We start from the raw sequence: 15000 nt of genomic DNA, 5'->3' as shown, positions 1-15000 counted from the left end.
GGCTTCAGCTGTTCTGTAGGTCTGCCTGGGCTGTTTCACGCCACGCAGTGTTGGTTCTGGACTTCAAAAGGCTTTGCGGACCAAAGTAACAGCCTCTTTAGTGTGGGTCGGGTGTGTAAATGCGTGTTTGTGGGTATCAGTGTGTGTCCACAGCACAACAGAGAGGGGCATCCAAACATCTCCATCGCCTCCGTGCCCTTCGCCTCGCTGCACACTGGTGCTGAGCGATAATTAAATAGTATTGTATCTTAATACCACCGCTGAGACCTGGTATCATCGCGCTCAGGCCTTGACTTTCATGATGATTAGCTTCATCGTCCAGAGGTAATTATTTCGATATGCAAAACCCTAAAAATAAACATCACAAGCAGGATTTAAATGTTACACAAACAGAAGGGCGAAAAACGACTCTAAACCATATTCTCTGACCTAAGCAAGATCATTTAGTGTCTGATTTCTCGTTTAGTATATATTTAAGCATACAGTTATTCCAAAGCATGGTATCACACCAGCGCCCCCAACGATCACATCACGTTCACACCTTCCCCTTCTCTCACACATACCCTCGCCCCCCGCCCCCCGCCCCCTCGCCTCCCGCCCTCGCTACTTCCCCGCCGTCGCCCCCGACGACCTCGCCCCGTTCATTACGCTCAACCGGATATTTCCTCCCCTTTTGTCAGGGTGCATCTCTGTAGGTGAGGTTCAGATCTGAAGACGTCCACTCCCCCCCTCACCCCACCCCCCCACCCCACCCCAGCCCGGCCCGACCCCCGGGAGACGTCTGCCTGGCGTCTCTCCCTCTCATCCTTCAAACACAATCTCCAACCCAAGCCTTTTATCTGAAACCGGCCATCCCCCGGCTCTCCCTCCCCCCCCCCCCCCCATCTCTCATTCCCCTTTCTGCTGCACGGTTCTGTTCCCTGCCAGCCGCGGCTCTCCTGTAGCGGCCAGAGCCCTGCTCGTTAGGGGGAAGGCTCACGCATGGTCGTCCTCACCTCCCCTCCACGCTGGCTTTTAATTAGACAGCCCTGGATCTGTGTGTGTGTGTGTGTGTGTGCGCTCGCTTGCGTGTTTGTGTGCGTGTGTGTGTGTGCGCTCTCTCGTGTGCATGTGTGTGTGCGTGTGTTTGTGTGGTTGCAGGCGTGCGTGCATGCGTGTGTGTACGTGCGTGTGTGTGTGTGTGTGTACGTGTGTGTGTGTGTGTGTGCGTACGTGCCTGTGTGGGTCTGTGTGTGTGTACGTGCGTGTGTGTGTATACGTGTGTGTGTGTGTGTGTGCCTGTGTGGGTCTGTGTGTGTGTGTACGTGCGCTCTGGAGCGTATCTAGCACCATTGTGGGGCCTGGGAGTGTTTGCTCGCTTGACTCATCTTTTTGAAGTGTTGGCCATTAGCTGCGGCTCTTGTCCAATACTCAGCCGAGACTGTAAATAAAAGCCTGCCTGGTCTGTGGCTGTACTTACCCGACTCTGACCCCTGTGTGCTCGCAGTAGATGTATGCATCCAACATAAACCGTTTATATGTATAAACAATATTTATATATGTGTTGTTGTATTGATTGCCTTGATTAGCTTAGTCCTAGTGACTTAACCAGACGTATAAATACTAAATAGGTATAAATGTGTGGTATTTTACCTGAAGCATTCTGGGAAAGGAAAAATAAAAAACAGAGAGTCTCTCAGAGCTGATGTGGCCCAGCCACTTGCGTCGGTACTGTGCTGAATGTGTTCCCTGAGTGTGTGGCGTATTGTTGCATCATCACATTTGCATTTCCACAACCAAGTCGGTGCCTCTGTCAAAAGACAATTATAATTAGACGATGATGACGGCGATAATTAGGGCGGTAACCCCTGCCTCTCACCGGTGACAGCGAGGGCGGCGTTGTGATAACGGCGGCGTCCGTCGGCAGGTACGGCTGGCACAGAGGCACGGGGCGGGGTGTTGCCACCTCTTAGCTAATTGAATCAAACGTGTGTTGGAGAGGAGAGGGGGTAACCGGGGGGGTTACCCCCCCGTATAATCCCATTAGCACCACTCCACTCAAAGCTCCCGGGCGGCTGCTCTGTGACAGGACGCCGTCGCTGGGACGCGGGGGGCCAAAGACTCGCCGCTTAACACCTCGCCCGTACCGGGCGGGGGGGAGGGTCCTCTCCCTCGCCCGCTCTGTCTCCGTCGCTCTGGCAGCGCGTTCCCTCCGTAGCGCGCTGCCTGCGTTTTAAACGTTCCCCCCCCCCCCGATCAGGTGACACAGAGCGCCTCCAGCGATAGAGAAGGCACAGTGTCGGTAAAAAGGGGGTGCATATTAATGCGTTGTTTTTTTTGTTCCTGACAGCTTGTTTCTAAGTGGCTGTTTGCGGCAAAAGCAAACAGGTTTTTAGTTTGTTCAAGACCGCTGCAGGTAAACACCGCGCCAAGACGTACCTTGCTGGGGCAAAGGCTTCGCTCGCTGAGTTTGAGTTTGTGCTGCAGGCGTCTGTGTGTGTGTAGCACACACGGAAACACACACACAGACACACACACACACACCCTCTCATCTCTAGGAGTGCCTGCGTCTCCCTGCTCAGGACTCACAGGGAGCGTTCAGAGGGCTCCCGCTGTAATGCCTAGTAGACCCTAATCCAACCGTTTAGGTTCCCATGGCAACCGTGTCCACCTCACTACCCGCCGCATTCTGTTATGATAGCCCTGGTGTCGGCGGGGAATGCTATAGTGGCGCTATGGCTGTGTATCTGTGTCCGCGGTCCAATGGGAGAAGATCTGAAAGCCGTTTCCATATGCAGCCGTGAGTCTAGAGACGTGGGGAACAGCATTTTGTTCAGGCCTGGAGATCAAACGAAGACACACACACACGCGCGCGCACACACACACACGCGCGCACACACACACACACACACACACACACACACACACACACACACACACACACACACACACACACACACACACACACACACACACACACACACACACACACACACACACACACACACACACACACACACACACACACACACAGACAGATGCAGACCCACACACAGATGCTGACCCGCACACACACACTGACCCACACACACACAGTGACACACAACCACACACACACACACACACACACACACACACACACACACACACACACACACACACACACACACACACACACTGACACACACACATGCATATACACAAGGATCCCAGAGTCGTCGTGCTCACAGGACACATGCCTGCCATTAAAACCAATGCTGTTGCATGACATAAGGGGTTAATTATGCTAAGTACAATACATTACCACTAGCATGTGCTCTTTCAACAACAGAGGTTTCTGTGATGGGCTTTGGAGTTTTTTTTCCACATATTTTGAAGAAAGAGCAGGACAGTGGAATTGTCTGCTATTGCAAGAACCATTGTTGTTCCTCGCTGTTCCGTGGAATTGAAACGGTGCCGCGCTCTTTAAGCTCGGCATGGTGTGATTAACTGTTTAATAGGTCGTCCATCCCCTGACTCACACACTGACTCATAGGCACGCCCACCTCCATCCCGCATGTAGTCCTCTTTCCATGAGGGGGGGACCCTGGGTGAGGAATGAGCATGGCGACGAGAGCTAGTGGTTTATCAACAGTTTGTGAAGCCCGCCGTTGGGATTAATCAAATCAGCACACATCCGTAGAAGGGTTTGACTTTGTAAACACAATCAGATCTGACTCCCCAGATGGGTAGGCGAAGGGGGGAGAGAGAGAGAGAGAGGGAGGGAGGGAGGGAGGGAGCGAGGGGGGGGGGAGTCTGTGAAATAGAGACGCCGGGAGAGCGAGAGACGGGTATGGCAGTCGGGAAACGAATAAAGATAAGTGATGTAAAGGAATGGAATGAGAAATGACAATGTAGTCACATCGGCAGAAATGATCTAATTCAGCCAATTATTCCTTTTCCCGGATTGCATGTTATTATGGGATTCGGGGGTCGGGAGCCAAAACTGGCTCTGGGGCAGGAGAGAGGGGTGAGGGGGGGGGGGGGGTGAGAGAGAGGGGCGAGGGGGGCGGGGGGGGGGGAGAGAGAGGGGTTGGGGGGGGGGGGAGAGAGGGGTTCTCCGCCCCGAGCTAGACCGAGTGCATCCACTGTGACTGGCAAGACCAGCTCCTCATTATCTGCCTATCTGGGTCTCCATCTGAGGAGAAAACGCAGCGTTGCACTGCCACTTTTGGAGGGGACACTGATCACAGGCACGACTCGTCTAAACCGCGGAACGCTCGCTTTCTACCTGCCTCTCGTTCTCGTTCTCCCTCTCCGTACCTCTCCCTCCCTCCCTGTCTCTCGGAGGCACGGAGACAGACGGAGATGAGAGATCTTCCGAGTTTGCTGTTAAAAAAAAAAAGAAGTGGAAGTTTGGCGACGGAGCGATTGTGCAGATCTTCAGAGAGTCACGTGTAATTGAGCAGGCCCAGATAGGCTATCTGGGAACATGAAACAGCAACAGTTGTGACGCGGTGTGATTGCCTCTCTGTGCCTGTACGGTGCTTTGTCGAGTCTTTAAACTTCAGCCCACTGCTGGAAGTCCTTATGTCAGCAGGTAATTGGTTCCAGGCGACCATTTGAAATGAAAAGAAAGATAGGGAAGGCAGTGTCTCTGTATGTTTTTTTGTGTGTGGGAATAGAAACGGAGAGCGAGTGTGTGAGTGTGTACACGGGCTGCCGGCTGGTGCATTGATTTCTTTCACTCAGCAATGCCGCTGTTTTTCATTTACTGAAGGGCTCGGCAGTTTTCATCATGCGGTCCTAACGCAAAGTGAAAATATCTATTGCACTTTGTGCCGATATTACTGTCAATTACTCCCAGGTACATTCGCGGAGCAATAGATATATTTACATTCACAATTCCAATGGAAACCCACCCGTCGTACCGTCGACCCACTTAGCTCTGACACTCTGCCACTACAGTTTACTCAGCAGCAGTTAGCGGGAAGAGGTCAAGAGCAGTTCAGAAAACATTTCCCCTGATCAAATGCAGGACAAATAATGGTGTTGAGCTGATGTGCCTTGTTAATGGGCGGTACCCCGCATGCTCTGCATGGTGCAACGCTACAAACAGCAGGTAGACGGTCCCTTATTGCATTTGAATGAGAATTTCCAGTGACGACATTATCTCAAAACAGCCCCCCGGTTCACCTCTACACATCTCTGCCACCTAGACTCCCCCTCTTGGCCAAGCACTCTGTTGCTGGGTTGTTGGGGAAATTGGGGGGGGGGGGGGATTTCTACTGGCCTGTGTCCAACAGCCCCTACCCCCCCCTCCGGGCTGCAGGATATGGAGTGGGGACCCTTCGGGTGAAGATGCTTTATTAGCCAGGACTGCATGATTAATTGAACATCTGTCCAGCTGCATCCCCTCCCTCCCTAACACACACACACACACAATTTCCAGCTGTTTACCCTAGGTATAAACAGCTAATAGGCCTACAGTGAGTTCGTCACTTAGGAGGTCATGCCTGCAGTCGCCCCTTTGACTTTCAGAGCACCTTTTAAGTTAAATGTGTCTTTAGATTAAGAGGTCTATAGCGACATGACGGAAATCCCTGCATCACATTGGTATCCTACTGCTCTCGTGTGATGCTAATCCCCCTCTGTTTCCCCCCCTTTGATTAGCTTAGCTTTGTTCGGCCAGTTTTAGCGCGACATGCGGCGTGATTGCATTTGGCGATGTGTTTGCTTTTAAATCAGCCGGCAGCTGTGATAGTCTCCAGCGCTGTTTGGCCCCACAATGACACGGAAGCGAGGATTCAAGCCGTGCTCACTTCTTTTCTTCTCTAAATCAAAATGGCTACTCGATTGTATCCATGGGTTTGAGGGGGTGGCTGGTGTTTTTGTCTGTTTTTCTGTTTAGCTGCACACCTGAAGACAATTCAGTGTGTTAGTAACATTTACATTTGCATTTACATTTAGGGCATTTAGATTACGCTTTTATCCAAAGAGACTTACAATAAAGTACATTTGTCATAAGAAAGAGAAACAACAATATATCGCTGTCGGTACAGTAAGGATGTTCATAGAAACTGCAAAGCAAAGCACTCACAATCGCTAGGTTAATCCATTCCCCGTATACAACAAAGGTAGCTAGGATGAGATTCTACACAATTAAGTACTATAACTAAATACAACATACAGTTACTGTGTACATTAAGAGCCAGGAAGTAGCAGCATTTCATTATCTTAAAGACTAGAGATAGCACCGTGATGTTCTTCACCCTAATCACCATCTCTCCCCCCCCCCCCCCCGTCTGTCTCCATAGGCCGCCTCCATGGCACTCAGCAGCCTGGGCCACGTGTACACGGCCATCGGCGACTACCCCAACGCGCTGGCCAGCCACAAGCAGTGCGTGCTGCTGGCCAAACAGTCCAAGGACCAGCTGTCGGAGGCCCGTGAGCTGGGCAACATGGGAGCCGTCTACATCGCCATGGGGGACTTTGACAACGCCGTCCAGAGCCACGAGCAGCACCTGGGCATCGCCAAGACCCTGGAGAACAAGCGCGAGGAGGCCCGCGCCTACAGCAACCTGGGCAGCGCCTACCACTACCACCGGAACTTTGACAAGGCCATGTCCTATCACACGCACGTGCTGGAGCTGGCTCAGGAGCTGGCGGAGCAGTCCATCGAGATGAGGGCCTACGCGGGGCTGGGCCACGCCGCCCGTTGCATGCAGGACCTGGAGCGCGCCAAGCAGTACCACGAGCAGCAGCTCTCCATCGCCGAGAGCCTGAAGGACCGGGCGGCTGAGGGGAGGGCCTCCTCCAACCTGGGTACGTACCGCAGATGTACCCGCCGACAGTGGCTCCCGCTGGTCTGAAACGTAGGGGTAACAGAGAGGGGGTACGTAGATACCCGCCGGTGGCTCCCGCAGTCTGAAACGTAGGTGTGCAGAGAGGGGGGGGGGGGGGGACCAGGTGGAGCGCTCCTCATTATCTGGATGTACCCTATCAGCGGTGTCCAATTATGTATCAGTGAGAGGCAACAGGAAACAAGGTTTCTCTCCAAACCCTCGCTCACTTGTTTTTCTAACTGGCAGACTTTCAACAAGAGGAGGGGGAGCTAATTAGTGGAATATGCTGGTGAAATGATGGGTTGGAATGCAAACCGGTTTAGTCTTGGCCCTCGATGGCGAATGATTGGACAACGATGCCTGTTTCTGGATGGAAGTCAAGTCCAAGCGTGTTTTTTAATGCGCCAGTTATCATCTTCCATCCTTGGCAGCGCCGGGGTTTTGGACAATGTGGAGTTTATTGTCCCAAACAAAAGCTCTGTTAGTTCACATCCTGCAAGGAAGCACCTGGAAGCTCGTACGTTAATCGTACTGATTGCAAAGCGGCAAATGTTTACTGCCGTGTTGCTTCTACCTTCGCGAGCGACGTCAGCTTCTGACCTAGAGTGGCCCTTGCCTGCTTGCCATGTTTACATTTACATTCATATATTTAGGGAACAATATATCGCTGTCAGTACAGTAAGGATGTTCATAGAACTAGGTTAACCCATTCCCCGTATACAACTAAGATAGCTAGGATAGGATGCTACACGATGCTAAGTACTATTTTTAGGTGTGAGGGCCTAAAACCTACAATACGTGTGTACATTTAGTTCCAGGACGTACGACATACAATAAGTGCATAAGACGGGTGGGGGGTGGAAGGAGGCTACTAGGGCTGCTCGATTATGGAAAAAATCCTAATTGCGATTATTTTGGTCCAATATTGAAATCACGATTATTCAAACGATTATTTTTGAGTTGGAAGACATTATGTATTTATTCAGCATGTCTCTCCCAAAAAACACATTGTAACTGAAAATTTCTGCCTTAAAAAAATACACAAAATGGTCAAAAAGAAAATGTTCAAATCTAAAATAATGTAGTTATGTTCCAGCTGTTTTTTTTATCGAAAACTCGATTATATTAGTTTTGTGATCGTTTGACGCTAAAATCGAAATCGTGGTCAAAAGGTTATTAATCACACAACCCAACTCTGAACAAGTGATTCTTGACCCTTGCTCACATGGTGGTGGGTCGGGTGTGAAGAACACGCGAGGGGAGACCCTGTGAAGAGACCGTCAATTCTAATCGAGATGCTGCAGTCTCCACTCAATACTTCCACTTTAATATAAGTTGTTTCTCTGCGTTACATAACAGGTAATATTCTTTTCCCTTGCCCTATTGCTGCTGGCGTTTAGCTTTCTTGTATTATATACCACTGCGATTGTTGTTCTTTGGCTCTTGGCTACATCCTTAGAGTTGTCTCCTTATATCAGAGTCGCGGGGTAATGAGTTCATTTCGGAGTTGTCTATGCTTATTAAAAGCGGAATCCTTTTTTCTTACTTCTTCTTCTTGCTTTTCGGCAAATGTCAACAGTATTGCAGCATTACTACTATATGGCGGCTTATTATTTTTTCGGTGGATGTACTTAAGGGTATCATTATTTCTGCAAAACGTAACGCGGCATAGAACTCTTGCGTGAAGTTAGGCCAGGAAAAAGAACACTCTTCGCCGTCAGGGGCCTTAGAACACCAGAATGTTAGGGTGTTTGAGAATTCTAGTGATTGAGGATTCTAGACTGTTTGAGAACTCTAGAAGGGGGTAAAAAAAAAAAAAAAAGATGGCCCCCGAGGTAAAACAACACACAACACACACACCTCTCATCGAGTCGGCGTTAAAGATTCATGAGAAAGCCCTCCTTGTGTTATTGCTGCACCACACAGCGCTCTCTCTCAACCCTACTGGCGAGGACTTAATCTGGTCGTGAAAATGAATCCTGAGCCAAAGATAAATAAAACGAGCAGGGGGGGGGGGGGGGGGGGGGGCGGCGGTCGGAAGACGAATTAACTATACGATCGTCTCTTTTGATTGGAAACTTAAAATGTAATTATCGTCCCCTTTGCGAGGCGAGGTCTCGCAAACGAAATATCTCGGGCGAAATTAAATTATTAACAAGGTAACCTTGAATGGAGCCAGCTAATGGATGAGGGAATGGAGTGTGGGGATCAAGGTGTCTCCCTCGATATTCCTTTTCATGAGGTCTACGACGCCACCGATTCGGCGCTATATCAGCCCAGATATTTTAACCTACAGTGGATGAATTATGGTGGCCCTCCAGACAGCCGTAAAGCCAGCTCTAATGGACACCTAAAAGCCCTAATGGCTCCTCCTCGATGAGGTGTTTGTCTTTCATGCGAGGTAGTCTTAAAGCAGGAGGGATGGGTTAATAAGTCACACATAAATCGAAAGGCGTCCTCTCGCTAAAAGCGAATCCAACGATCACACCTTGTATTTGCTTTTCGCTTTTGACACGGCGATTAAAAAAGCGAAACCGCGGATAACAGCTTGACCGGCATTGGGGCCGTCTCGCTGTGAGCGTTCACGAAGCCGGACGTACGATGCAAGATTTAAAAATCCATCCCAACGGCCGAGGAAGGCGACGGGACAGCTAAAGCGGGGATCTGATGGTGTAAATCACATGTGGGCTGCCATTTGAGAATGTAGAACGTTCCTGAATGTACATAGCGATTACACCCTGTGGTAAAGGTCAGGCTGGAGACCTCTGTCTGGTGTCGGAGCAGAGACTGAACGGGTGGGTGGTTATTACAGCGAGGCCCGCTGTAATAACAGACACACCTGAGCGGGAGGAGAAGCCTTGCAGCCCGGCTGGTCTGCTCTGATTGCCTGTCTGAGTCTTGAGGCTCTCGGCGACGCTCCCGCAGTTTGTCTTTGTCCTCCGGCACCTATTCCCGAAGCTGTCCTTCCCCTCACTTTCATGTTGGCTCCGTTCTTGCTATCACCCCCAGCTGATTGTAATCTGCCACTGTCAAGCTCCCAGTAATTGAAACTGACTTGATGAATCGCTTAATTACCTTTAATAGCTGATTGAAGAGCAGCTGAATAATGAAGATAACACAGAATGAAGTGGTGCTCGCCCAGCATCGTTTCTGTAATTGGGCTATTGTTGTTGCTGTTGTTGTTTTGCTCCGTCGGCGGCGGCGGCGGCGGCGGCAACAACGGCTGCTGTGTCGTTAGCCACCGAGCGCGGAAACCCAGACGACGTCTCAGACGACGAGGCCGTTGTTTTCGAAAAAGTTTCGGAAACACGCTGTGCTTTTTCCACCGTGCCCCCCAGAGAGGATACAGGGCTGAGCGAAGCGAGAGAAAAAAACACATTGCACGCGCGAGACAAAGGAACACACAGTGGGCTGGAAAGCGGGGAGGGAAACCAACTTTTTATGAGGGCCTCGGAGCCGGTCTTTAATGATGTGCTGCGTGGTGGGGGTGGAGCAGGGCTCGCGGGGACAGCGGTGTACGCAGCGCCGCCGCCTCACATGGCCAGCCTTAATATCGAGCTCTGATGCCCAGCGGGACCGGCAGCCTTGGCTCAGCCCGCCCTGACCCATAAAGGATATGAAAATGTTGCATTCCAGCCCCATCTATTATTCATTAATGGGCTAACGTACCCCCTAGTCAGCAGTATTTGATATCTTGCGAGAGAGACTGGAAGAAGTGGCTGTGCACATATCGCCCCGCGTTTCGGGTTAATCATGAAACAGAATCTAAATTGCGTTAGGTTTCTTTCTCGCGCGGTTGGCTTTCAAAGAGCTTTCTAATAAGTTTGTTTGGATGCATTTCTTATCCTTCACCCGCCCGCTGGTCAATTGGTTCTGCCTTCTTATTTTCAACCCCCCTCCGAGTGAGAGTGCGGCATTGTTTCTGCCTAATGGCTCAGATATTGGGAACCCGGACTTGTCAGATAGCAGCGGCAGAAGTCTTGATTGCCCCGTCAACGTGCTCATGTTTCCCCCCGGTATCTCCGGAGGGGAGCTCCGTCCTTGGGTTTCTTTGCAAAGAAAGTTAAGCAGTGTTCCCGCAGGAGTAAGGGGTCATATTAAACCAAACAATCTGCTAAATTGCCCTGTGCTTTGCTATGATTTCCAGTTATCTCTCCCGATTTGGTAAATAACCTCTAATGCAAATGATCTCTATCACAAATCCGAGAGGCAGATGGCTCTTTAATGGATGTGCTAATATAACCAGATTATCAGTGACACCTCGGAGACGCGTGTGGGGGGCGGTGTAAACCCCAGACCACAAAATCGACTGGATTCTGCACAAACCGACGCACAAACCCCCAGAATTAATCACAGCATTTTAAAACCGGGGATTATTCGTTGAGTAAATACTGTGTTTTCGATGCCCCTTGTTATCTTGAGAGGACTGGGTATTCACGTGGGGTACATAATATTACACATTGGCCTTGTATCCACTTGATTCAATACTTTAATTGCTGGTGGTTTAGATATCTTGATTTATCGGATGGAACGTGACGTTCAAAAAGTGAAATGTAAAATTTCCATCATGAACTAAAACGAGACCAAACCATCTCAAATGAACGTTGAACTTAACGTTTGGCCGCAATGAAGGCAGCCAAAATGAATGCACTTTCTTTTTATATTGCATCGTGTTTCCCAATTAAAAACGTTGATTGGGAAATGTTATGCACTGGTTACATTTCTCCATCCCAGTAAGTTAAATGCTCTGTTTGTATGTTTACCTGCCTATGGGTTGTATATTATGAATGCAATCTCAATGCTCCCAATTATATTAAAATCCTCCATCAAAACTCATTACAGACCGGCACATATGGGATGATATCACCGATGTTTTCACACACACAGCAAACATTTAGTATGTGCATTGCGTTACAGAGTATCGACTCAAAGGCATTTATGTTTTCCCAGCTAGTGACTGCAATAAGCCACACAGCCTTTTTCACAAGCCCCCATTATCAATACACACATGTGTTTTTAGCTGACCCTTGAGAGATGGTGGTTTGAAGCCACAAATCAGGCAGCAGACGTCAGTCTGTTACGTTAAATATTGCACGCACAAGAACATTGTGTTGAACGTGCTGCATTAGTTGTGAAAAACCAAGAAATTAAATTGTCATGTTGGTTCAATAATGTGATATAAAGTGCCCCTTTTTTCATTTCAGATGTAATAAGACGGGTTGCCAGTTGCCATTAGCAACACGACGTTAAATCAAATAGCGGTCGCACTTACTAGCAAAGCAAATTTTAATCTGATACACAAATGACCACGGCAAGGACAAAAACATCAATGGCAGAAAAGGGGGCTCAAGCCTATTTTTAAATCCGCGGTCCGTCTGGGGAAGCAGTCAGCGGCTTGTGTGAGGGAGCCAGACCCTGGTGGAAACAGCCGCTGTTGGTGGATGTTTTATTGGCGCGGTCGGGGAAAGGGAGCGAAGAGAGTAACTGCTAAATTTACAGACGCACGCCGCGAGCCGAATGGCGCCGACGGGAGCGAGCGAAAGAACACTGCGAACAGAAGGGGGGGGGGGAGAATGGTCTTAACAAATGCCTGAAAGATGTTGGCATCCCTGGCCAGGCGGAGTTCTCCAGCCTCGCTGCTAATGAGGGGGTGAACACTCCAGGTAAAGCCCTCCGTGTTGGCCTGCGGGACGGGAGAGTGGACGAGCTAGGGGGAAAGACTGACGGCTGGACACAGAGAGTGCCGCCAGTAGACACACGATATGTCAGTCCTCCTCCAGCCTCCTGCTCCACATTAACTAGCTGACGTCCACCGCCCGGCCCCGGTTCTCCTATTCACAAGGAGAGGCTCCCCTTACGCCCCCCCCCCCCCCCCCCCCCCCCTCTTCGGCACCGACCCACCCCCACGCCGGGGGCTCCCGGCGGCCGGGCGAGAGGCGGCACGCGGGGCCGAGAGGTGGAGGTCTCCGTGTGTTCCTCGACGCGCCGTGGAGCTGTTTACCCAAACGCTAAGCATTCTTCTGCATTAAAGCGAACCGTGCGCCCCTTTTTTTTTTTTTCCTCAACGCATCTGCACACTCAGCATGAAACGCGATCCCTTCCTAAACGGCAGAGGCCACGGCGCATGGAGAAAGAAAAGCAAACAAAAGATATGGAGAGAGGGGCCCGGGGCCTGCCTTGAAACACGCTGCCGTGTTGTGTTGATACAGGATGCAGGGGCTCGGGTGTCGGCCGTGCGTGGACAGAGCAGTGACAGTTGTTCTTGGGGGTTTGAAGGAGGCGAGAGTGGGACAGCAGTGGAGGAGGAAGCCTGGCTGGGGTCGGGGGGGGGGGGGGGGGGGGGGGGGGGGGGGGGGAAGGGGGTGCAGGCTCTCTGAATGTGTCCATGCTTGTGTTGGCCTGCCTCCCGTTCTGCAAACATAACCGTCCGTCCCCCTTGGACCTTTTCTCTTCTTCCTTCCTGTCTGTCTGTCTGTCTGCCTCTCCCTCACTCTCTCTCTCTCTCTCTCTCTCTCTCTCTCTCTCTCTCTCTCTCTCTCTCTCTTGCTCTCTCCTCTCTCTCTCTCTCTCTCTCTCTCTCTCTCTCCTCTCTCTCTTCCCTCTCTCTCTCTCTCTCTCTCTCTCTCTCTCTCGCTCTCTCTCTCTCTCTCTCTCTCTGTCTCCCTCTCCCTCTCTCTCTCTCTCTCTCTCTCTCTCTCTCTCTCTCTCTCTCTCTCTCTCTCTCTCTCTCTCCTCTCTCCCCTTCTCTCTCTCCTCTCTCAACTCTCTCTTTCTCTCCCTTTCTCTCTCTCCCCTCCCTCTCTCGCCCTATCTCTTCCCTCTCTAAGTCCGTCGGGCTGGAGGAGACGTCTTTGTCTGGGTGGGAGGGTTTGGTACATCTGAAGCCCGGACGGCGACGGCTCTTGGCCCCTCGGCCCCTGGCCCCCACTCCTGTGGGACCCGGGGAGGGGAAAAGAGCCCCCCACCCCCCAGCCCAGCTCTCTGGCTCCCCCCACAGAGCACAATGACACAGCTTAGCCTCCAACGGTTTGAAGCTCTGCTCCATTAGAATCGCCCCCCCCAAGACCAGCTTGGTCTAATAGGAGAAAATTAAAGAGATATTATATTTTATGGTAGCGTAGTTATGATGTCATTTCAAACCTAATCACCACGGCAAACCGAATGCTGTTTGATGGTCCTGAATCTTGGCACGCATTACTATATATGCATTGCTTATCGCGCTGCTAATACTGGATCATTATTCAAATGGTATGGTAATGGTATGATTATCTCTTCACGTCATCTAAATCCCTTCTATCAATATCAATTATATGAGTGGCTTTAATTTTGAAAACCTAGCCTGAGAGTCACCCCTTCTCAGAGCTAAATTAAAGATATACTTAATTATATTTACTTTAGCAGACCAAAGGAAACCGGGGGTTGAATCTGCGCTCTCGCATGAAGTAGTGCCCTCTGAGTTCAGCTCCCATCTCTGATGAATTCCCTTCAAAATGAGTGTGAGCACGTATTTCCCATGTGATGATTACACACACGCACGCGGACACACCCACACAGACATACACACACACACACACACACACACACACACACACACACACACACACACACACACACACACACACACACACACACACACACACACACACACACACACACACACACACACACACACACACACAGACATACACACAGGAGATTAGCCCTAGATTAAGGTATTAGTAGTCCAAGCCTTTATTGGGTCTTCAGACCTAATAAATGCATTTGATTGCTGCACTCATTATAAGCAGAAGAATGGAGGAGTCACGAGAGCTTTCTCTCTTTTGGGTCGGCGGGTCTCATTTCTGTCTCTGTGCTCCCAGTATCGCTCATTTCTGTCTTTCATCTCCACCAGTTTCGCTCATTTCCCAGTGGCAGGGAGCAGTGGCCTTTTGTTTGAGAAACCCTCTTATCCCTCTGCTCCAACCCTCTGATCACACGCCCAAATGAACCCAAAGATATTCGCCTCCATAACAGACCAATTGTTTCCCGCACCAAGAGAGTCCATTCGAGTCCACTCTGTTTCCTCGTGTATCGGACTCAAACAGACTGGAATAGACTAGCCCTGAGTCCACTCCTGCCCATCCCAGTCAATTCGAGTCCACTCTGACTTCGCGGAGCACAGCGATGCATACTTTGCTCCGTTCAAAACAACATGATC

General features: G+C 50.4%; 1 protein-coding gene across 1 annotated transcript in view; it reads left to right on the top strand.

Annotated features, from left to right (window-relative positions):
- Nucleotides 1-15000, top strand: part of LOC130391583 (tetratricopeptide repeat protein 28-like) — a 163228-nt gene that overhangs the window by 110128 nt on the left and 38100 nt on the right. Inside the window, exon 6 of the mRNA XM_056601793.1 lies at nucleotides 6276-6783. Within this exon, the coding sequence (XP_056457768.1) occupies nucleotides 6276-6783 (508 nt within the window). The remainder of the gene's footprint in view (nucleotides 1-6275; nucleotides 6784-15000) is intronic.

The sequence above is a fragment of the Gadus chalcogrammus genome, chromosome 11 (assembly GCF_026213295.1).
Source record: "Gadus chalcogrammus isolate NIFS_2021 chromosome 11, NIFS_Gcha_1.0, whole genome shotgun sequence".
Classification (NCBI taxonomy): domain Eukaryota; kingdom Metazoa; phylum Chordata; class Actinopteri; order Gadiformes; family Gadidae; genus Gadus; species Gadus chalcogrammus.
Note: the sequence above shows the minus strand (reverse complement) of the source record. Positions and strands in the feature narration are given on the sequence as shown.